Source organism: Lissotriton vulgaris, chromosome 2_1 (genome assembly GCF_964263255.1).
Source record: "Lissotriton vulgaris chromosome 2_1, aLisVul1.2, whole genome shotgun sequence".
Classification (NCBI taxonomy): domain Eukaryota; kingdom Metazoa; phylum Chordata; class Amphibia; order Caudata; family Salamandridae; genus Lissotriton; species Lissotriton vulgaris.
In genome coordinates this window covers 184,212,034-184,236,710 of record NC_141687.1, presented here as the reverse complement: position 1 = coordinate 184,236,710, position 24,677 = coordinate 184,212,034, and the positions used below count along the sequence as shown (strand labels likewise).

General features: G+C 44.1%; 1 protein-coding gene across 2 annotated transcripts in view; it reads left to right on the top strand.

The window, feature by feature from the left end:
* FKBP6 (FKBP prolyl isomerase family member 6 (inactive)) overlaps positions 1 to 24,677 on the top strand; it is a 369,961-nt gene that overhangs the window by 206,786 nt on the left and 138,498 nt on the right. For both annotated transcript variants that reach the window (XM_086958501.1, XM_086958499.1), the window contains exons 3-4: positions 16,982 to 17,071; positions 19,035 to 19,237. In XM_086958501.1, coding sequence (XP_086814627.1) covers positions 16,982 to 17,071; positions 19,035 to 19,237 — 293 coding nt within the window. The remainder of the gene's footprint in view (positions 1 to 16,981; positions 17,072 to 19,034; positions 19,238 to 24,677) is intronic.

Genomic DNA, 24,677 nt, shown 5'->3' with positions numbered 1-24,677 from the left:
CGCATGAGCCCAAAACAGGTGGCAGACAGAGTAGTAGCTTCTTGAAAAAAGCTAAGGTTAGTGTCCAGCCAGATGCCCAAACTTTTTATATGGGGCTTTGGTTGGGGCGGAGGGCCCATACACGGGGGCCAGTCCATCATAGGACTGGGGATGGTTGAGTTGCCTAACATCATGAGCTCCGTTTTCTCGCCATTTAATTTCAAATGCGAGGCAGCCATCCACTGGGCGACCGCTACCAGACAATTACTTAGATTCGAAGGGGAAGAGTCAGATTGGTTCATAGATACAACTAATTGTGTATCGTCGGCGTACGTCACTATGTCAAGGCCGAACGAATGCACTATATCAGCGAGAGGCTGCATATAAATATTAAAAAGGGTAGGACTCAAGGCAGAGCCCTGGGGCACGCCTTGGTCCAGGGGCCAGATTTTTGAGTGGGTGGTGCCCTCAACAACCTCAAAGGAGCGATTCTCCAAAAAAGACTGAAGCCAGTGTATGGCCTTCACAGAAATTCCCATTTGGCAGAGGCGGTGAAGGAGAATGCTGGTGTTGACCGTGTCGAAGGCGGCACTAAGGTCGAGCAACATAATTGCTGTAGTGCCGCCTTGATCCATTTGTTTCCTGGCCAGCTCAGTTACCGCCAAAAGAGCTGCCTCAGTTCCCAACTTGGGACGGAAACCAGCTTGGGAATCATGATTTTCTAAGAATTGGGTAATGGACATGTTAATGTGTTTTTCTAAAAGTTTGCTGACTCACGGAAGGAGAGAAATAGGTCGGTAGTTGGCCATGTTCTCCGGATCCAAGGTAGGCTTTTTCAGTAGTGCCCTAACTTGGGCACGTTTCCAAGCAGTGGGCACTGAGCCTGTGGTAATAGAGGCGTTCAGAATATTAAGAATAACAGGTTTGATGGTGTCCTTGATTTTTACTAGCTGACAGGGGGGGGCAGGATCCATAGGAGACCCAGATTTGATTTTCAGCATGAGGGCCCCAAGTGAGTTCTCATCCAGCAGCGGAAACTCATCTAATTTGGGAGTTATAGTGCTTGGTAAGGTAGTTCCTACATCCTGGATCAGATTGGGTGGGTTAAAAGCAGAGGCAATTTTCTGTATTTTACTGTGAAAATATTCAGCTGGACTATCACAGCGGGTCTGGGCTTTGCTAGGGTCAATAGGAGTCGGAGGGGTATCGATTAGAAATTTAGCTATCTGAAAAATTTCTCTAGATGTGTTGGAGGCGGTAATGATTTTTTCCTCGAAGTACGAGGTTTTAGTACATCTAATTTCTGTTTTATATTTTTTGATAGCTTCAAGATGGATGGTTTTATCTACGTTACTGCGAGAGACCCTCCAGTTCCTTTCAAGTTTCCTACACACCCTTTTTAGTTCTTTAAGTTGGGGGGTGTACCAAGGCGAGCCCTTCGATTTGGTCTTTTCTTTGAGGGCTTTAATGGGTGCGATGGAGTCCAGGGCTGTGCACATCCAATTAATGTAGTTCTCATACTGCAATGCCGGGTCTATCTCATTTTGGGGGGGAGCCGAGGAGAGAGAGTTGGCCCATTGATCTGGGGAAATTTTTGACCAGTCTCTCCCTTGTAGGATTGCTGCGAGGGGGAGCCTGGAGTGGCATAGCTGGCGTCCACTGTATAGGTATTAAATAGTGGTCCGTCCATGTAAGGGGCAGAGGGGTCCCTACTTCCAGTCTATGATCGTTGCTAAATACCCCATCTAGGAGATGGCCCTTTTCATGTGTGGGTTCAAAGCCCTTCTGTATGATCTGGAGAGCCGCCAGACTGTCCAGGAGCGCCCTGGCCGTTGAGTTGTTAGGGTCATCTAAATGAATGTTAATATCTCCTAATAGAGAGAAGTAGGGTCTGCTAACCACTGATTCAGCAATATTAGATTGAAGCGAGTCAAAAAATTCTCCCAATTGGTTAGGGGGACGATAGATAAGAACACCAGAAAATGAAATTGTAGGTGAGAAATCCAATGTGAAGAACATACTCTCACAATTGGAGATTGCGGCCGAAGAGGTCCTACAGAGGTAGTGGTTTTTAAAAAGAATGCCTAAGCCTCCTCCTCTACCTTCCGGTCTGTCTACCCTCTGCAAAATATATCCCATTTGCATGATGGAAGTGATGTCAGGGTCAGACGCATCTTTTAGCCACGTCTCTGTCAAAAATATTGCATCAGGATTGTTCTCCTCTAACAGAAGTGACATTTGCACTGCATGTTTAGTTAGTGATCGACAGTTTAAAAGAAACATTTTATAAGTTTTGGCAGAGTGCAATTTACCTTCATGGCTGGAAAGTTGGAAAGTAGGAATTTGCAGTGGGAACAGGTTCCAGTGGTAGTGTTGGGATGGATAGAGTGCCGACAGGCATCGTCAATTGGCGGCATTAAGTTTTTTTAAAGAAATGGAGTCGTACCGCATCGATGGGCTGCATTCTATTCCGCATTGAGCAGGGGGGGTGGCCCCTGGTCCCGTCCGGTCGCGGACGGGTGCAGACGGGCTTGCCTTTGGCGCGCCTTCGGCGCGCCGCCGGCGCGCCCGCTGCGCGGACGGGCGGATCTGATGTTTTTACCCACTGTAAGGGGCGGGAGGAGGGTGGGATAAGCAATCATCTAGACCGCGATCCTTCCCCTACCCAAGATGGCGCCCAAAGTCAATTCAGCGCCCAGCAACAGCGGCGCTCTGTCAGCTGAGCAGGAGGGGGGCCGCCCTGGGCGACGCGAGTCTCACACCAAGGTAGGGCCAATTAAAATCTGTCCAATTAGGATATGTACAATTTTTAAAATCAAGTTATTCGTAATCAATAACAGGCATGGAGCATAGAGCAGAGATTCACTCAAGGAGCAAGAGCGCTAAAGAGCCCCCGGCTTCCGCCTCAGGGGTGAAGACAAGTATGACTAATACCTCGAGGGAGCGGAGCTGCACCCTTTTGTAACCTGGGAGGGCGGGATAAGCGATCATCTAGACCGCGATTCTTCCCCTACCCAAGATGGCGCCCAAAGTCAATTCAGCGCCCAGCGCCCGACAACAGCGGCGCTCTGTCAGCTGAGCAGGAGGGGGGGCCGCCCTGGGCGACGCGAGTCTCACACCAAGGTAGGGCCAATTAAAATCTGTCCAATTAAGATATGTACAATTTTTAAAATCAAGTTATTCGTAATCAATAACAGGCATGGAGCATAGAGCAGAGATTCACTCAAGGAGCAAGAGCGCTAAAGAGCCCCCGGCTTCCGCCTCAGGGGTGAAGAGAAGTATGACTAAAGAAATCATAGCAAACGCTTTTAATTCATTGGACAGTTTCCTATTCTCAGGCCAGCCTTTAGAAATATACTGTGCGACTAATTTTAAGTTATGATCATTCTCATATGCTTTGGACCAAGACTCTTCTGTGATACATGGACATAACTTTGTGGCATCAAGAGTGGAGACTACACACTCAATGTCACCAATTTCTTCAAAGTCAGATGAATCCTTAAGCGACATGCGAGATAAGCAGTCAGCACACAAATTCTTGCCACCAGATATATGCTTGATGTTGAAGTGGAACTCATGTAATTTTGATAACAGCCTGACAAGTCTTGAAGAAGCTCTCCCTAGGCCATCACCATTAAGCAGTTGAGTGAGGGGCTTGTGGTCAGTGAATAAATCAAATTCTCGTCCCCATATATAATTTTTGAACTTTTCAATGGCCCATACACAAGCCAAGGACTCTCGCTCAATAGTGCTATAGTGTGTTTCAGAATCCTTAAGTCTCCTGGAAGAAAAAGCAATTTTGTGTTCTCTCCCTGAGACCCACTGTCCTAAGACAGCACCTAAGCCAGTCAAACTAGTGTCAACCATAATGAAACATCTGGCAGAATCTTGAAAAGGATGTAATGCAGGTGCTCCAACAATCATGTTCTTGATGTGAATAAAAGATGCATCAATTTCTTCTGACCAGTCAAATTTTGAACCTTTGCGTAGCAAAGAACGAAGAGGTTCAACAATTTGCGCATAGCCTTTGACAAAACGGGCATAATATTCCGCTAAACCAAGAAAGGAACGAAGGGTATCCTTGTCTTTGGGAGGGGAGGCATGAGTAATAGCCTCAATAAGAGAGGACTTGGGTTTTATGCCTTCAGGAGTCAATGTATGACCTAAGTATTCCAAAGATTGAGAGCCAAATTTACATTTATCAGCTCTGACTGTCATGCCAGATTCATTGAGTTTACTCGAAACAGAAGTCAGGTGTGACAAATGAGAATCCCAATCAGGAGAAAAAAACAAAATATCATCCTGATAGGCCTGTACACCAGGAATAGACTGAAAAAGATGATCCATTATTTTTTGGAAGACACTAGCTGCACTAGCTAGTCCAAAGGGAAGTTTCAAGAATTTGTAAACTCCAAATGGGGTCACCAATGTGGTAAGATCTTGGGAGGCCTCAGTGAGGGGAACCTGATGGTATGCTGAATGCAAATCAATTAAAGAAAAATATTTTGCACCACCTAGATTTTCCAGGAGATCATGAATTTTGGGGAGGGGATGGCAGTCAACCAAAATATTTTTGTTTAATGTGCGTAAGTCGGCACATAGCCTGACCTCACCATTCTTTTTGCGTACGATAACAATGGGCGAAACCCATTCGGAAGAGTCTGAAGGTGCAATGATACCATCATTTTTAAGAGAAGTGAGAACAGACTTAAGTTCATCCCTTGCGGTAATAGGGACTGGGCGAACTTTATGGACTATGGGTTGAGCAGACGCTTTCAATTTGATCTCATGTCGAAAACCTTTGACAGTACCAGCCGAATATCTTCCTGGTGGGTGTTTTGAAGAGGTTCGTATCCAATCCTCGTCGCCAAATGTTATAAAGAGACTCCGTAGGAGGAAGATGAGGTTTGAAGTCTTCTTTATTGAAATATATTCAACAACCACAGGTAAGTGCTGCCGCTCGACTCCAGGACTCCGGGCAACTGACTTTCGTTGACCAGAGTGCTAGAACCGAACGGAGCCATTGGAATGAGAACACAAAACATAACATGAAGTGTGCCCTCGTGCTGAGTACAGCACGAGGACACAAGAGGAATATACTACAACTCCCCTCACCTTCTGAAGCACCCAGGCATCTTGCGTGATGGCCACCCAAGCGATATAGAAGAAGGCCAACCGCCCCCCCTATATCTTGTAGGGAAAAAGGGGTAACACTCACCGGGGCTAGTGTTAGACGCTCCTCCTCTGGATCCTCTGCCTTACCCACGGCGTCCTCTTGTGGGATAAAAGTTTCCAAACTTGGAAGGATCCTGGTACTGTCTGCAGCCTTTTTGATTGGTCTAAGTTTGGCGAGCGGCCCCTGCCTCGGCTGGCCCCTCGAAAAACACAGGGAAAAACTTTCTTGATCGTGGGCCGGGCGCCCTGTTCAAGGAAGTAAAGGTGTTCACAAATTTTCCGAGCTCTTTTATAAAGGGCTTGCCAAACAGTTCTTCTTGAGCGATGGCGCCCGCCTCTGAGTCCGCCAGGTCCCCTAACTGCAGATCTATCTTAATGAGGAGGGACCGGCGACGCTCAGTGGACAGGCGCCCAACCAGACAAAACTTCAGGGGAAATAATCAAGCCCGATTCCTTGGTCTCTTCGGCCATGTCCAGAATCTTCGTTATAGGGCCCAGGGTGTCCAGGAGCTTGTCCTGGCACGCCCTCCATGAATAATCGATCCCTTTTTTAGGATCTCTGATAAACTTCTGGAGGAAGGTAGACATACTGGGATCAATCTCTGGTGTCAGAGGCACTTTTCCCTCCAAAGACGGGCGGGGGCACTCTGCCCTAAGGCAATTACGGGCCTACTTTTCGAGAGTCAACCTTATTGGCCGGGGTCCACTCCGAAGAGGATCCAGAATATCATTGGGGTCCAGCATGTCTGAGGGGGGGAGGGACACCTGTGAAGGGTGGGAAGGGAGCCAGGGTCTCGAAGGACCGGGTTCAGAGTCGGGTTCACCCTGAACATCAGGGATTGTAGGCTATAGGGCCGGGGCAGTAGGTTGTGGGGCCGGGTCAGGGGGGGGTTGGCAATCCCAACGGGTAGAGCAGGCTGGCTATCAAGAAATGCCTGCTTCAGACGCTCAAAAGCGTCCACATTGACACCAGGTTCCCGGGGACTTTTAGGTGGCGGACGGCCAGGGGAATATTGGGCTGGGGCTGCACATTTGGCGCTATTTGCTTTTGCAGGATCGCAAATGCCTACTCTTATCTGTCTGGAGAGGCGACCTTCCAAGGGAGTAATGGCCTGATCCACTGCCCTATAGATAGAGGTATCAACCGCCTCGTAAAAGGCCCAAGGGACATTGCCAGGGGTTCTTCCTACTCCTGGTATTCCTTTATAATACTCCATGATAAGTGAGGAGTGCAGAAAATACGCCAGGAAAACAAAGATGTCTGAAAACAAATGTGTGTATATATATATATATATATATATATATATATATATATATATATATATATATATATATATATATATATATATATATATATATATATATATATATATGTTTATAATTCACTGAAAAAACCATAGGTTTCACACCAGTTATAGTTAGGTGGAAATTTTACTCGCATAAAACCATTGAAATTCCCACGTTATAGTTAGTTGGACTCACTATACCTTGCGCGTGCAATGCACTGCTGATGACGTCACATATTACATCACTCATGACATGGTCAGTGACATCACTCATGACATCACTGATGACATCTCAAATGACATCACTGATGACAACATCCTTGTGACAAAGTGGCAGACCTCCTATCAGCATAAAATAACCTTTGACACACACATTCAAAAATAAAAACTAACATTTTCTTAAAAAAGGAGAAACCAATACCAATTACAACAACTTATTCGGTAATTCCAACATCTACATACACATCCACTCATTCACCAACAGTTCTATATAGTCACTCATGCATGTACTTACTGATCATATGTACTCATACACCTATACATCCTGTTACACACTAATACTCATCCATAAAGTTACTCACACACCAATTCACACATGCATATATAAACCATTTACTTGATTATACTGCTATATATACACCACTACACATACTCGGTGCCCACTCTGATCAGCGATCACACTCGGCAACTCTGGGCATTAGCTTGCCTCATCTTCACTAACGGCCCCACCAGACCGCCGGGATGCCTGGTCTCACCCTGGAGATACCCATTAAGGGACCATCTCTCAGGGAAACCAGGAAGGGTTTCGCAGCGGTCGAAGCGCCTTGGGACCCTACGGGTAAGTAGTGCGCTATATAAATGCCTATACATACATACATACATACTTCTACGGAAACATATTTACTCTCTTAAACAATCAATTATAAAAACACATACTCACTAACCCACCCATACACACAATCATCCACCCATACAGTCTTGCACACATGCTGTCTTCAAAATACATACAAGTAGTCAGTCACTCATTCATGCATCTGTGCTCTAAGTAATATCCCCCACCGAACCATACAGACACTGATACTGATACTCAAAAAAACAACTAATAATCCATATACACACTCATGTAGCTACTCACCAACCCATGCAGCCACTTATACACAAAGTGAGACACAGATACAGATATTTAAATATTTAAACATTACTCGCTAATATAGGTATTCACTAAGATACATTTAATAAGTCAGTTAACCAATCAATTTTACACAAAAAAACATCCATTTAGACATTTATTTACCCATTTATTCTTCCATCAACCTTTAGATATACATATATAAAAAATATTTATTTTTCAGAAAGATACACAGTCACTGGATGATGTCATCAGTGATGTCATTTGAGATGTCATCAGTGATGTCATGAGTGATGTCACTGACCATGTCATGAGTGATGTAATATGTGACGTCCTCAGCAGTTCATTGCACGCGCAAGTTATAGTGAGTCCAACTAACTATAACGTGGGAATTTCAATGGTTTTATGCGAGTAAAATTTCCACCTAACTATAACTGGTGTGAAACCTATGGTTTTTTCAGTGAATTTAATAGGTTTTTTAAATGCTAATTCCTAACTATAACTGATGTGAAACCTATGTTTTTTTCAGTGAATATATAATATATATATATATATATATATATATATATATATATATATATATATATATATATATATATATATATATATATATATATACAGCACATCTCTTTCGCAAGTTTTTCTCTGCCACTTGTGACGGCGGGCTTCCGGCCAGGTTGCGAGCCTAAATATTCCAGCACCAGGTCCTTACAGTTTGAGTAAGAAAGAACGCCGAGCCCCAATTCTTCAATGAAGCAATTTATTTTTCATAAATTGCTTCATTGAAGAATTGGGGCTCGGCGTTCTTTCTTACTCAAACTGTAAGGCCCTGGTGCTGGAATATATATATATATATAAACATTTCTATGGCAAAATGAAACCCCTCATTTTGTTCCTTTTCAGATTAAATGTATTAAGTGTTACCACTTTATTCCAATCAAGATGACTTCAGGTGTGCCATATGTTTGTGATAAGTAAGACTGTTAGCGTTCTAGTTGTTCTTTAGAACACTCTGGGACATTCTGTCATTGGGCTATAGTTGGGCTACATTTGGGCTCTTTTGTCTCTGGTGGCCATCTTGGGAGACTGCATATCCGAATTTTTTTTATGAAATATAAGAGGATTTGAGAAGTCACTCAAAATGTGCCCTAATTTTTCTTTTTTCAGCACTAATCATAATTTCTATGGCAAAATGAACCCCCTCATTTTGTTCCTTTGCAAATTAAATGTTTTAAGTGTTAACACTTTATTCCAATCAAGATGACTTCAGGTGTGCCATACTTTTGTCATAAGTAAGACTGTTAGCGCTCTAGTTGTTCTTTAGAACACTCTGGGACATTCTGTCATTGGGCTATATCTGGCTGATATTTGGGCTACATTTGTTTTTTTTTGTCTCTGGTGGCCATCTTTGGGCTACATTGGGCTACATTTGGGCTCTAACATGTATATAGCCCATTGTAGCCTAATATATATTTTTTCAAAGTTAATTTTCGTAAAAACCACTGGAGCACATATCTTGAGACATAGCAAGGGCACATCGGGCAACCAGTCCCTACAATTTTGCCAAGTTTGGTGCAAATCCATTCAGCCGTTCGGGCTAAAAGTGAGTTTGTCCGCCCTATGGAAATTAACATGGGGAAAACACGTTTTGGGACCCCCCTTTTATCTCGGCCCCCGCTTGACGAATCCCCCCACCCCCTCCCCCCCCCCCCCCCCCCAAACTTTCAGGGAAGGACCGGAGCTCCGCTAGGCAAATTTGAGGAAATTTTCAGGCAGATTCGTCCACAGACGCCAAAGTTATTCACAATAGAATTTTGAGATTTTGCATTGAAAAAAATCTTAACTATAACTACCTACTGGCGGCCGCCAGTAGGTAATATATATATATATATCAGTTAACTCCTCCCAAAGAAAGAAGTAGCGAACCATGAAGAGAATTCAAAGAAGCACTTTATTGAAAAATTGTCTCTTAGCGAATGCATTTCGGCGTGTCTGCCTTCATCTGCGCACCTCTCCAACCGCTTCATGTGCTGTGGCGTAGGCAACCCTGCCTTGGTGGAGATTTAAACACCTTGCTCCGCCCCCTGATCTAATAGGGCTCTCTTTTGTAGTCCTGTGAGCACGGACTGCAAGTCCCATGATGCCGCAATATGGTGCATCCCGGGGAAGGAGAAGCTGCACGGGGTGACACTGATGGAGTGGTCATCAAAGCAGGCACAGAGTCAAAGTAAGTTGGGAGGTGAGGCAGTTCAACAGTCCAGTGCCCCCTCGAATCCCCCCCATATACCGCTGCAACCCTTTCGCCTGGAGCCTTTTCACAGGGGTTGGCGCAGGGAACCCGGTCACCCAAAGAGGAAGTATGGATACCTCCTCACCGCTGTGTCCTCCGGGCGTCGTGGTGGGTTCTGGACGAGATTGTAACCACAATCCAAATGTAAAAATGCTCAGACGAGCCTGCTAAAGCGGCCTGACCTCTTGTGCTGCGTGGGTTCACTTGAATGCGACTTGGCTGTTCGCATGGATATATAACAGTAAACTCCTCCCAAAGAAAGAATTAACCCCAGTGGGTAGAAGTCTTGTCACTGAGTGTTGCCAGCCCCGCTTTACTTTGCTTGCAGGTACGAGAGGAAGCAAGCTACAGCGTCATAAGCAGGATGGTGCTGGCTTGACGCACAAATTCACATCAAGTAAAGCGGGGCTGGCAACACTCAGAGACAAGGCTTCTACCCACTGGGGTTAATTTTGTACAATACGGAGACATTGTGAAACCGCCGCACTTGTGGAAAACTCTATGCACTACAATGCCGAGAGGACCTTGCGAGGGACACGCCCACTGGGGCAGGCTTTTGGAATATAAAGTGTGCTAAAGAACAGTGTTTCCAATGATTTCTGACAGCGCCACTGACGAAGGGAGTTTATTTCCTGAAACGCGTTTGGCCAAAATCAACTCAATGAAGTTTGTACCTGGAATGCTGTCAGCCTGCAAGATGTGAATAAATTAAGGTGCAAAGTATCTTCCTGTGGCGTCACTCCTTTGGGGCAACCTGCATGTTGGATGAAGATAGATAGATAGATAGTTAGATAGATAGATAGATAGATATAGACATATATATATCTATCTATCTATATATATATATATATATATATATATATATATATATATATATATATATTTATTTGTAATATTGGGTGGAAAAAACCGGGCCTTAGGTATGGCCTCACACTGGGCTGGGTGTCAGCCAAACTCAAGGGTGGCGAGGAAACAAAAAATTCATTGGGGTTCTAGACCCAGGGGACAGCTGCTGGTAAAGAATATCAGAAGCACAGACACCCCAACCAGGGGTAACAGACTGGTCTGGGATTAGTCCCCAACAAGGGCAGGCGGCTGATACAAGACCTCGAGGAGGCGTTCGTAGGTAGGGATACTGACTTGGGTTCCTGTCAGGTGTCTGGGCAAGGAACCGAGCGTACAGCGCGTCTTGACGAGCAGCGAAAAAAACTAAGGCTGCTGCCGTCTACAGACCCACAAAAGGCGTTCTACCAGTAGGCTCCGTGAATGGCGCACGTCAGTAGAAATTTCAGGAACGTGACACTCGAAACTGCCACCCATGCCCTCTAGCGGGGGAAGGAATACGGAGCACACGCCAGCAGAGTTCCGCTTAGTTACGGATGAGACCATCCCCGCGGCAAAAGACAACAAAGCGTAGCCCACGCGCGCAATTCAAAGAAAGAAGCGCCACAGCGCACACGCAACTGGTATTTCCAGTTGTTTCAACAATAACTAACAACAACCAAAACGCAATAATACAACAGCAGCAAGAAAGCGAATATTGATGAAATACAATCGCGCTATGTCATCACTAAAACATGAGATATAAATACGGCAATCTAAGAAGTAAACCGTTGAAATGAATATGAAGAGCACTTATCTGGCTGCGTGCCAATAAAGTGGAGAAAGAGTGGCATAATCCTCGCCTCCAGTCCTGACATAGAATTTCTTTGCAGATTGCATCTCCCACCATCTGTGAGACTGCAAGACTTTCTATGATAAACAAAAATACAAACAAGCAAACACGAGTATAGCTGTTGATTTACATTTTTGTTTACAGTTTGTAAGTTTAGTAGTGTGTCAAACTGCACCTATGCTTGCATACACCAATACACACTTGCATGGCTAAATAAAGGGTCGTGGCTGCATACAGGCAGCCATTCCGACATAGACACAGTATGCAAGTGCCCATCGTGGTGCTGGAGAGCACGGTCCTCGCCTGCAGCATGCCTGGAACTGGTCAGAATCCTCACAGACAAGAAGGTCAGGAAGCCAGGGAATGCATGTTAATTCCTTTCAAACTTCCAAGGTATCTCAGGTGGCTAAGGGACTAGCTGTGGAATGTGTGTCAGTTGAATTTGTTTTTATTTTTTGTGTATTTCAATAGTGTTTTCTCAGTATTATCAAAACCTTTTTAAATCCATGCTGACCACTGTTTATTCACCTGCCAAACCCCCCCAAAATAGACAAACACTGTGTTTTTCTAGTATTTATGAAACACTAGTGTTTATAAAACACTATGCAGGGTTTGTTATAAAGTGTTTGGGTTTAGATTTTCTCAGCTTTTCATTCTTCTGTGGTGTATGAAAGCGACAGCAATATTTTAATCTAAAGCCTAATACTCTAAAATTCACCATAATATTTCAGGAAGAATGTAGCAGAATTTTACAACAAGCAGGAGATATTAAAAGAGGAGGGTATCTTGTGAGTGTGATTATCATCCTGACCTGGAAGACGTTAAGTTGAAGTAGGGAGGCCGCTGTACTTTTATACGATTTTACCCTCACTCCTCTCCTACTGCCAAGAAATCTGATCAGTACAGTATCCTCAATTACTGAATACGCCTATTCTCAAACATATAGCCAAATCACGGCGCTCAGGTTTTGCTACTCACTGGCCAGTTTTAATTCGCCTTTTTTAACTCTACTTGCTTTATCTTCACCGGTGGCTCCAACAAACGCAAATTATAAGGATTATTTGACCAATATTAAGGTCATTCCTTTTTTAAACTATATGGATGAGATTCTTCCTTGCACCCTTACCGAGTGACATAAAAAACCTTGTTACTCTGTCCGGAATAAGGTGAAAAAGTTACATCTCACAGAAACGCCACGTCGACCTTTGTTTAGTTTTGTAGCGTCGTATAAATTGTATTTGTCAGAACCAACAATGTTTTTTTTCTAAATAAGAGGTTTTTAAACCCATATGTAATTATTTTGTTCTAATTTTAATAAAACATTGTTATATTAACATATATGTTTGTATATTGCCTTCATGAATTTGTTTACCTTTTACATTTAATTGATATCTACTGCATTCCAACTATATTTTTATTATATTGTATCTCAAAACATGATCCACTTATTAACTTGTGTATTGATTAGGGACTTAGTGTGTTTTTGGTGCTACCCTGTCCCTTTTCTGGGTATTAGGGTACCTCCCTCTTTTTTATTACATTAATATCATCACCAGTACACATATGTGTTATTGGACAAAAACAATTATGTTATGGGTAACCAAAGATTTGGCACCTAGTAAGGAAGAAGGAATCAAGCGGGAATCGTGAGCAAGAAACAAATTGAGTGTATAATGAATTGGGGAGTACAGAGGTAAAAAAACACAAATTGTTAATGATCTACTGGGATCCAGAGATTTCTCCCAGAAGTAGACCGCTCTACCCCACTCACTCTCTGAATTTCACAGTCAGAAATTTCTAGTTGCATCTCCCCTGATTTAGAATTTGGTGTGTTGATGCAAGGGTGGACGGAGGGAGCGGAATACCCTCTACGTACATCACGTTCATGTCCTGGAAGAAGCTGATCAACGTGTGTTGAAGATCAATCTGTTGGAATAGTTGCAGTAGTACATCCTGGTATGGCTGACCAACTGCTGAGTAACTCAGCCCAACTTGCTTATACATTTGCTTTCTAGAGACCTCGTGCTCTTGAGTTTCAGTGAAGATACTCTTTCAGGATGAAGGAAAGAGAAACTTTCACACACCGCTCCTGAATGTCTACTGCGACAATAAGCAGATACTTGTAGGACGTTAAATGTGATTTGTAGGACCGGAGCCTTATGATTAGAGGAATATTTCCACACTTGTACTACAGCCCAGCCTGCAGGTGTTTTCCTTCGATTACCTGTATTAGATAATCTGTCTGTGAAATGACACTGCTTTAAGAGGGCTTTGTATTGATAGGCAGCGTCTGGCTTAGAGGGCTTTCTACAGTGAGGCAGTTTAAACTGGTGAGGCGGTTTATGAATGGATCTTCTTCTGCGTAATGGGTACATAAGAACTATGTTTTGAAGTTGGCACAGGAACGGGCTCCGAATTTTGACTGCAGCAGATGTCCTGCATCTGTTTTTAAGTCTCGCATGCGTTTTCATTTGCACTACGTTATCAAAACAAAACATTGCATTGTTTTCCCACCATGATACAAAAAAAAGCATTTGCAATGGAATAGCTCTCACATTTACACAAGACAAAGCCTTTTTATATATGTTTTAAAAACAAAAAACGAAATAAAAAGAATTGTTATTTGCAATGTCAATAGCTCAAACTCTCGTAAATGCGAGACCTTTTGCATTTCAAATGCTTGTTGTGACTGGTACCTGGCCTATGATTCAGGTTTTCACTTGGGCAATATTCTGTATGTCCCCCCTATTACACTATCCGAAGCAGTAAAGCATTAAGCTTAACCTTGGCACAGGTTTCTTTGCTTGCTATTGATCCAGCGGAGCTCTCCAAAATCCCTCTATACTCCTATCACTTAACTCTGAAATAACTTGTTTCTTATTCATCGTTGGGGCCCATAACACCGCGAGTCACACATACACATACACACACACCACACATGTTCCTGAGTCAGTGAAAAAGAAGGCAAGCTGCTCGATAGTGGGGTATGTAGATTCTGCACTTCATACATTATATACATTTATAATGTTTGATCATCATGCTAACCTGAGAATAGGACACAAATACATCAATGTACTCTGCTATTTTGGTCGATGGACCAAGCTAGTAGAAGTCAGTTGATGGTGATTAAGACCACCTCAATCATAGTAATCCTATAAACATTTAATATTTCTTATTTACCCTGACATTTATCTAGAATAAATACAAACTCGAGTTGAAATTTTAAAATAATTTTATCTACTTAATTTGAGAAAGGAAATTTAGTAATTTATTTAGACAAGCAAAATCCAAGCATTTTATTTAGTACATGTTAAAAGAAAAATGAAAATTCGAAATGATATATTACCCTTCTGTCACATGAAAATGAGTCGCATAAGTTCCCAAACTGTCTCTCTATTCTCCTCGATGCCTCCCTTCCAAAATAAAAATTCAGCATTCAATCATCTTCTTTGCTCCATCAAAATTAAAGTCCAAAAATATTTCAAAGTCTCTAGCACCATAAAATTGTCCAAACCAACAGCATGTTGTGGTACAAAATAAAATCTCGGGAGCAAGCTTTTTTACCCTTTCCAAACTAGCTCTTTTATACCCTTTTTCTCTAGCTATCTAACTTAAAATTGAAACTTTTGGCGTCCACAGTTCAATCTGATTGGTCCATTAGAGGGGTAGTGATGATCACCTCATACAATCGTTCAAACCAATTTGCATTTTAGCAATGTCATCCTCTTTTGCACTTTTCATAACAACATCCAAAAGTTTACTTGCTGCTCTTATCATGCATCTCTTTAGACTTTATGCTTCTTTTCCCACGTTATTAGAAGCAAGCATCCTTTGGCATGCTTCCTCATCCCAGACCAAGCTGACCTTGACATCACTCACTTTGCTTACAGGCTTTTTCTATTCACTCTGTATTCCCCAACGCGTATGCGTGGAGGCCGTTTCTCTCTAACTGATGTCAACGCTTCAGTCAACAACCCTTTTCCACAGACAGGCCGTGTAGGCCTCAATGAGAACTAGTGCGAAAACAAACACAGCAAAAATTAGTTTAAGAATTACAGTTTTTCTGTTTACCTCGCACCATTCTAATTTTTCCCAATTGGTTGTTACCTAGCAAAGCAAACAGATGGCATCATTTTACTTACCAATTGTATTTTATCACTCCACGAAATATCTTTTTCTCTACTTTTAAGCGCACATTTATTTGATTTTATATATTATTACAGCTCTATATTAGTATGACTCATTTACAATTGTTAGTATATTATTTTCGCAAACAGCAATTAGTTTCCTTTGTGTAATGTAAAATGTTTAAATGCATTTTGTTGATTAGTTTACATGCTTCATTTTATTAATATCATAATGGTTATGAGAGATTGATTTTACAAGGGGTACACAAAAAATGTTGTCACTCCCCTGCTCCATCGCTATTAATCTTCATGGTTTCATACAATATCAGTATTCTAATGCTGTCTCTATAAAATGTGTACTTTTCTCCGGAATATTTGTCCTTAAAGTCCACTTATTCCGATTTTTTTTTTCTGCCAGCATTCATAATTTTAACCTTTGACAAGGTATCACACTTTAAATGAGTGCACACCTGCTATCTAGTTTATTTGACCTGAATTACTTCTGCCTGCTCTCATTAGGCGAATGAAAAATATCTTTTGACAGTTGTAATGAAACACAATACAAACCTGACATTCATTTACTTTACTTTTATGGAAGAAAAATACAATGTACCTGACTTTCCAGCACAATGAGTGGTGCCTTAAGCCACCCGCCCACCATCCTTGAAGTGTTCCCACTTTTTGGCTTTCACTGGCTGTGGTAGCTTTCATGTGAGTAGTAGCCACTGGTGGTGTGAGTAGTTCGAGAGAAGGGCCCGGTTTGTGGTATATGGCCCTGTGCTGAATATCCTATTGTGCTTTAGCCCTCTGTATTTCTACCTATCTTAGCACTTCTTGCACTCAATTGTGGCTGATAGTCATGCCTGTAACTGGCCAGTTGTATTCATTTGAGCGGAGTATAAAGTATGAGGGGGGCCACCAGGGTTTTGTGAGTAAGATGTTCTCGGCCCACAAACCAAGTAGTGGCATCCACTTAAATAAGCTATAGAAGGAGGAGCATAGCCTAGAAATTCCAGAACTGATATGCTATGGGGGCACCCGCTCCTTTGGCCCCTGTCATCCATTTCCTAATTTTTTTATCCAGTAGAGTTTGGGACACTATACTTACTAAAGATGTGGCCGAAAAATCGTGGAGTTTAATATATTTAAAAAATGGTGTGGTGTGTTTTTGTTCCCTGTAAACCTATTGTTCAGGGAGTTACCTGCATTTAAAACAATACTGTTTTGTTATCTTCCAATTATTGCTTGCTTGTTTGTCTTATTTGTAGTGAACCCTAGATGTATTTATGCAAAGTTTTGTTTCTTCATATTTTCCTACAGTGAAGTATTCGGGGTACCTGGAGTATGCTGACCAGCCCTTTGACACAAACCGCTACAGACGGTATCCCAAACTGATGAAGCTGGGCACAGGTAACTGGGCATTGATCTGGTGGGTTGACGGTTGCAGGTGCCTAGACTAGGTCAGGCAAGGTTTAATAAGTTGGAAAGTAACTGGTTATTATAGTAGTAATGTGAGTTTTATCCCCTTGTAGTTGCACCGTTTCATAGCATTCAGTGGCGGCTCCTCCGCTAAGATGGTGGAACATCGCTTCACAATTTATTTTGCAGTGAAACAAAGGGAAAATAATATAACTTGCGTTATCATTTTATTTTCTCCTACTTATGCAGCTTTGTGTAAGGGGGCAGAGCAGGGGAGGAATGGTAGGCAGCACCCTCCTTATTGCGCAATGACTGCTTGGCTGGCCCTCTTGGGCCGCCCAAAACAGTCTTGCACACTTCGCATGTTCTCCATGCAACCTGCGTTACAGCCTACGTGGAGAACATGCCCAGGCCTCCAGTCATCATCTGAGCGCCGAAACACTACGCTCAGACCAATCACAATGCTGCTAAGGCAGGAGAGATGTGATGAGGAAGCAGTGAAAAGGTAATTTATTTTTTATTTTTTTATACCCACTTTCCCCTGCGTCCTTCCTTCCCCGCTCCCCTCCCTCTGATCTGTCCCACCCGCCGCTGATATTACTGTCATTGAGGGGTGCTGTGTGTAGTCCATGTTTATTTGCTTGGTGTACTTCTAGCAGTGCAGTATTTTCGATGCAAATATTTTGATTTGACCTAAATCTTTACTGAGGTGTGACCTGATGCAGAGCGACCTCTTGTTATAGTGATATTTCACTCCACTTCCCAAGTTTTTCTTTGGTTTTGTTGCAGGCCTCTCACCTTACTTGGTCCAGCTTCACCAGTCTGTGTTGTGTGAATGCAGTAGTGGCTGCCTTCATTTCAGTTAGCTCCTTGCTGGTCTACCTCCTTCTTGTTTGTGCCGAGACAGAGGAAAATGTTGCAGTGTACAGAATGCTGAAGGTTACCAAAGCTTCTTTGGATGGTGGTACAACTACAACGTGATTTGTGAACATCCTTATCCAAAGATTAAATAGTACATCCTCGCACATTATACGACTGCTTGGGGTGAACTACAAGAACTACCAATACCCTGTCCCTTTAGGACTAAGATCTCGTCTCTTTGCTGTAAATACAAAAGCCGAACATTAGTGTCGGAGGCATTTTCTCTAATTGAAGCATTATACAATGAAATATATTCATGTATATCAAAAAATGCAGGGTGACAACAGCAGTAAATGTGTTGTATTGTTTGGGTACCTGAATAGAACATGTCTGATCCCACAGCATTCACCTTGTGCTCTAATTAAGACCACCCTCAGTGACTTTGCGCAGTAGTACCTAGGACATTGCCCCACTGCCCAGTCAGCAAATGATAAATAAAATGATATTAACACAATATTATTATCATTTTATATATCGCTGCCTGAACCGAGATGGAGTCCAAGCAATATAGTATAGGCCTGGGCGAGCATGGCAGAGAGATGGAGTAGTGTGCACTAGCCAGTTTGGCCGACTGTCTTAGGCCGGAAAAACAGACATGTGCACTTACGTTTCTCCAATCCCCCTGCATTGCACAGCTGGGTTGGAGAAAAGCCACAGTCTCCCAGGCACTGTCTGAGCGGCAAACAATGCTGCTCACACCAATCCTGGTACTGCTCTCATGCTAGGAAAAGCATGAGAGCAGCGTGTGATTCGGGTGGGGTGGTTTGAAGTCCATCCACTTCGGGCTGGACGAGAAGAGCAGCGAGGTGGCCAGCAGGGTCACCGGAGCGGCAGGTAAGTATTTTTATTTTACTCCCCAACCGAATCTCCCCCTGCCACCCTACCACTTTCTATAGGTGGTAGCCGCCACTGGTAGTACCTGCGAATTGCTTTTTCTTGTGGTCCTGAGGTGTTGTTAATTGATAACTCTAAACACATGTAGGAACATTAGATGCTTGTATGCCGACTCTTAAGTTGTGTTCCTCTCTCGCAGATATTACTCTGTGGGGCATGGAGGTGGCTCTACTGACCATGCGGAAGGGAGAACTCTCCAGGTACCTGTTCAAGCCTTCATATGCCTATGGGACATTGGGCTGCCCCCCGCTTATCCCACCTAATGCTACCATACTTTTCGAGATGGAGCTGCTGGACTTTCTGGATACTGCTCTGTCCGATGACTTCTTTGATCTTTCACCGGTAAGTCAGATGCAGGAGACTATGAAATTCAGTGACATTGGGTTCCAGTTATTCTGCCCTAATTGTACAATGTGAGTTCTCTTTTGACTTTTATACTTTACAGTGCACTAAGTAGTATTATACTGCTTTTATTTTCAGTACATTGAGTGCATAAAGTTGATCTTTAGTGTGGAATGTTAAAATGAGAATTGACTTATTCTTTATTAGCCCAATGTATCAAACACTTTTTTACGGTTGCCAATGTCAAATTGGAGCCTTTGCGACCACAAAATGGCTTTTTTTAAATGTACCAATCCCGTATTGTGATTCAGAAACATGTTACTGAATCGAAATTTGGGTTTGAGAATCCCATAAAGTGCAAATAGTTAAAGTGCTGTGTTGTTACTTAAATAGAAAAAAAACTTAACAAAACTAAAGGTGGTAATGAGTCTTCTTTCTAGAGTGTTATCAGAAAAGGAATCCACATTAGGCCTAACATTGGGGCCCTTAACCGTTTTGTTATTAGACGACAGACAAGGTGCTCTGGTGTGGGAATTAGCTCTAGAGAGGGCATTGTTGACAGTAGAGTGACTATACCCTCGGCAAATTAAGCAATTGACTGCTTCAGATTGGCTCTGCTCGAGATCAATATCAGAGCTACAAATGCACCGAATTCTTAAGAATTCGCCATATGAAATGCTACGTATTAAATGCCAGGGATGTGCACTACTTGTATGTAATATCGAATTACCAGCTGTGGATTTCCGGTGGAGTTTTGTGTGGATATCTCCTTTGTCTATATAGATCTACACATCCAGAAACTCTACACACTGATCACTGATGGGAGCTATGAAATTCAAATTTAAGTCATTGACATTTATAGATGCTACAAACTGTTCTACCTCTTCTCTAGTGCCTTTCCATATTGTGAAAACATCATCGATGTAACGCCACTAATGAATGACATGTGAATCCCATGCCGACTTGTTTTGAGCTCTGAGGACATGCTCCTCCCACCAGCCAACATGAAGACATGCGTAACTGGGGGAGAAGCATGCCCCCATAGCCACACCCCTCAATTGGTGAAACCAATCCCTGTTTAACAAAAAGAAATCGTTTTTTAAACAGAGTTCAATCATAGACACAAGCATGCGGTTATGTTCGTATAAATGAATTGATCTTTGATCAAGATAGGATTGAACAGCTGTGATCACATCAATATGGTTGATACTCGTGTATACGGAAGAAATGTCCATCACGAGAAAAGATAATCTTTTTCCCATTTAATCCCCTTTAGCTTTCTAATGAAGTCAATAGTATCTTTGATGAAAGATGGAAGACTGAAGACAAACTCCTGTAAGAAGACATAGATTCAAGCAGACTCTTTCTCACAGATGAGATGGGCCTCCCTGAGATAGGAGTGATACCTTTATGGACTTCTGGGAGGAAGTGTAGAACTGGAGGATGATCATTTTTGAGAATGTTTGCTTAATTTTTCGTAAGGAGTCCAGATCGCTTCTGCTGGTTAAGATGTTCGAACACAGTTTCTTTCACCTTCCGTAGATCATGCACAGATACATTTCGGTAGCATAGGTTTTGCAGCGTGAATCTTTCTGGATTCACTATGCTGTGCATTATTCCGCGGTCTAGTGGTTGGGTCCGGAATCGTAGTCTTTTCTTTCTTTTTTCGTCACCCAGGTGGGCGTCGACATCCCACCTTTTGGTGTACTTCTTGTGACTTCGACACACTTCCTGCGGAAGCTCCCACCTTTGGGCTCCATCTTCAGATTCTTTTTTCCGCCTTTGGGTCTGGATCCCTTCCGAAAGGGCTCCAGAGTTTTGGAGAAAAGAAGATGCCAAAAAGTCGATTTTTGCACGAAAAGGATGACTAGAAACTACACCATCGAGCGGGACGACGAAGAAGAAGGAGAACTTGGAGAACTTCGACGTCCGTCGGAGAATGCGCACATAGGGGCCCCCTGAGCGCAAGAAATGGACAAGACACCCTTTAAATTCTGCCGTAAATGCCACCACAAATACGCGCAGAAGGACCAGCACCCGGTTTGTAATCTCTGCCTACCGGTCGACCACGAGAGCAAGGACTGCAACGCCTGCTCCACCTTCACACCAAAGTCTCTCCGGGTTGGAGAGCAACAGAGAAGGGCCAACTAAGACATGCAGGGCAAGGGCCAACCGCCGTCCCTTCGAGACCTGGGGCTCTCGACCGACGACGAAGACAACGTCGCCGGAGAAGACGACGACTACGCGATCGTAGAGACCAATAAGAAGACTTCTAAAGTGGTAGGAGACTCGACGACCCCTAAAGCCCCGACAGACCCTCGAAAATCAGAGTCTAAGTCCTCGAAGGGAGCACCGGCACCGAGAATTTACGACGCTCGCAGCTGCATCCAAGGACAAACAGCCCAGCGGATCCTTTGAAAGAAGACTCCCAGGCGGCGAAGACTGGCGAAAAGCCAATGTCATCGAAGCACATCCCCGAAAAGGAATGTTCGGCTTCGAGAGAGAAGGACCCGAAGGCCGCTTCGACGTCGACAAAGGACCGGAAGCCCATTTCGACATCGACTTAACCATTCGACGCTGAGCAGGCTGCCGAAATGGAGAGCAAGAAAAGACGGCTCGAGGCTGAGATGGATAACATCCTGCAAAGGAAAAAGGAGTTAGACGAGAAAATGAAGAAGTTCTCAATTCCGTCAAAACCAAATACACTGGTCGTCGAAATAGATGAGGAGGAGGACTTCGACGCCGAAGGGCCGTCGAAAAGCCCTGAGATTCTGGAAAATTCAGAGGAAGAAGCCTTCTACTACGAGGAGGAGGGCGACGATGATCAGCGGACGATCCTCGGATCAATATCCTCGGGGGGACAGGACCTGGAGTGGTAGGACCTCGACACTGAAAGCCCAGAAGATTCCGTGGACACGTACCCTTTGAGGCCTTCGCCGCCAGTTGACATTGGGGCCTACAATATGGTCATCAAGAACGCGACACCAGCTTTTGGAGTCAAGCTGGATGAAGAAAAACCGAAAGCAGACTTCCTCTTTGAGACCCTGCTCCCCACACAAACTAGGAGCCAGTACTTCCCCATGCTGGAGAGTGTCATGTCCCAGGGGAAAGAGGCGTTCAAGTAACTGGCAACATGCAGGTCAGTGACGACGAGGACAGAGAAGAAGTATAAACACTCCTCTAAGGACCCTCCCTTCTTCCGAGGATCAGTTACGGCGGACTCCATCATTGCGGCGACAGCCAGGAAGAGGGCAAATGTGCCAACAATATCAGGGCCACTACCGGACAAGGAAAGCAGGAGGATGGACGTAACATGGAGGAAGATAGAAGGAAATGCAGCCATGCACTGGCACAGAGGAGTACCAACAAAGAGCTTCACACCTTCTGGAAGAGGGGGGAAATGTGGCAAATTCTTGCCTCAAAACAGCCCGGTACGGAGCTGACGCGTCCAGCAGGCTGATGATGTTGGGAATCACGGAGAGAAGGCAGGCCTGGCTCAGGATCTCCGGTTTCAAACCAGAGGTGCAGCACAACATTCTGAACACCCCGTTCGATGGGGAGACACTGTTTGGAGCTCCGGTGGATGAAAAACTCACCCAGCTCAAAAAAGAAAACGAAACTGCAAGGTCCATGGGGGCCTTACAATTCAGGGGGACGAAAAGAGGTACTCCATCGCGAGACCGAACAGAAGAGGGGGAAACCAGCCAGGAACGTCACACCAAACCTTCAAGCAGTCCCACCAAGGAGAGAGTCAAACACAACATGGACACCAAAAGCAAACCTGGAACTACCAGCAAAGGGGCCAGTCCTTTCGCGGGAGGGCGAATGGACGTGGACAGAATAAAAGAGGGGGCCAACAACCGACCTCTAAGTGACTCAGTCACGCAATACGTGCCCACCCACAAACTCCTGCCAGGGTGGAGCACAACAAGACCAACACAGGGTTACACGGCCAGAACATCAACGAACATGTAACACCAGTAGGAGGCAGGCTAAGTAATTTCTTCCAGGAGTGGAAGAAGATAACCACAGACAAATGGCTACTCAACATCATACAGTTCGGCTTCTGCATAGAACTAGAAAAGACACCGCCAAACAGGAAACCAAAAAGAAGGGCGCTGTCAGGAAAGGAGCTAGAGCTACTTCAAAAGGAAGTGAAGGAACTCCTCCAAAAGCAGGCCATCGAACCAGTACCATACAGGGAAAGGAACAAGGGAGTGTACTCTACCTACTTCCTGGTACCAAAGGTCAACGAAACACTGAGACCCATCCTGGACCTAAGGTTCCTAAACAAGTACATAAAGACACAAAAGATCAAGATGACTTCCCTAAAAGGGGTCATTCCTCAGATAAGAGACAAAGACTTCATGGCCACCATAGACCTCAAAGATGCCTACCTGCACATCCCAATGAACAGGCAGCAAAAGCATCTATTGAGATTTGCCATCAACAACGATCACTACCAGTTCACAGCCCTAGCATTCGGACTAAAATCCGCACCAAGGGTCTTCACAAAGTGCCTCGCAGCAGTGTCAGCGCACCTAAGGAGGGAAGGGATACATGTATACGCTTACCTGGACGACTGGCCAATAAAGGCAAGTTCACACAGGACATGCAAAGAGCACGCACAGCGCATGACAAGTACACTGGCGGACCTCGGATTCTCCATTCACTGCGGGAAATCCTCAATGGAACCAGAACAAGTAAAGGTCTTCCTAGGAGCAGAGATCAACACCATACAGAGCAGGGTGTACCCCAGCGACAAGACAACAATGACCCTGCTGAAGGAGACGTGCCTCTACCAGAAGGGGCGAGCTCTGACAGTGAGGACAGCGAGCAAGATCATGGGCATGATCGCCTCCTGCATACATCTGGTCCCAAATGTACGGCTCCACATGAGACCATTCCAAGAATGGATGCAAGAAAAATGGTCACAAGCTACAGTAAGTTGGGAAGATCTAGTGGTTGTAATGCACACAATGCAGGAGGAGATATCGTGGTGGAACAAGGAGAACATAACAGAAGGGAAGCCTTTGACACCACCGACCCCAACGGTGACCATCACCACAGACGCATCCCAGAAGGGATGGGGAGCTCACATGAGCAAGCTCAGGGAGAGGGGTCTGTGGACTCCAGCGGATGCGGTCAAGCACATCAACTACCCGGAACTAAAGACAATGTTCCCCGCCCTGTAGGCCTTCCAGACAAAACTGTACAACCAGAGAGTGTTGATCCAGACAGACAACACGACAACGATGTTCTACAACAACAAACAGGGAGTAACGCAATCAGCCCCGCTATCAAACCTAGCACAGGAGATATGGAGATGGGCCATCCAACTAAAAATAGACCTGCTAGCCACACACCTACCTGGGAAGGACAATGTGGAAGCAGACTGGCTCAGCAGACAGACATCGGCCTCCCACGAGTGGGAGCTCAA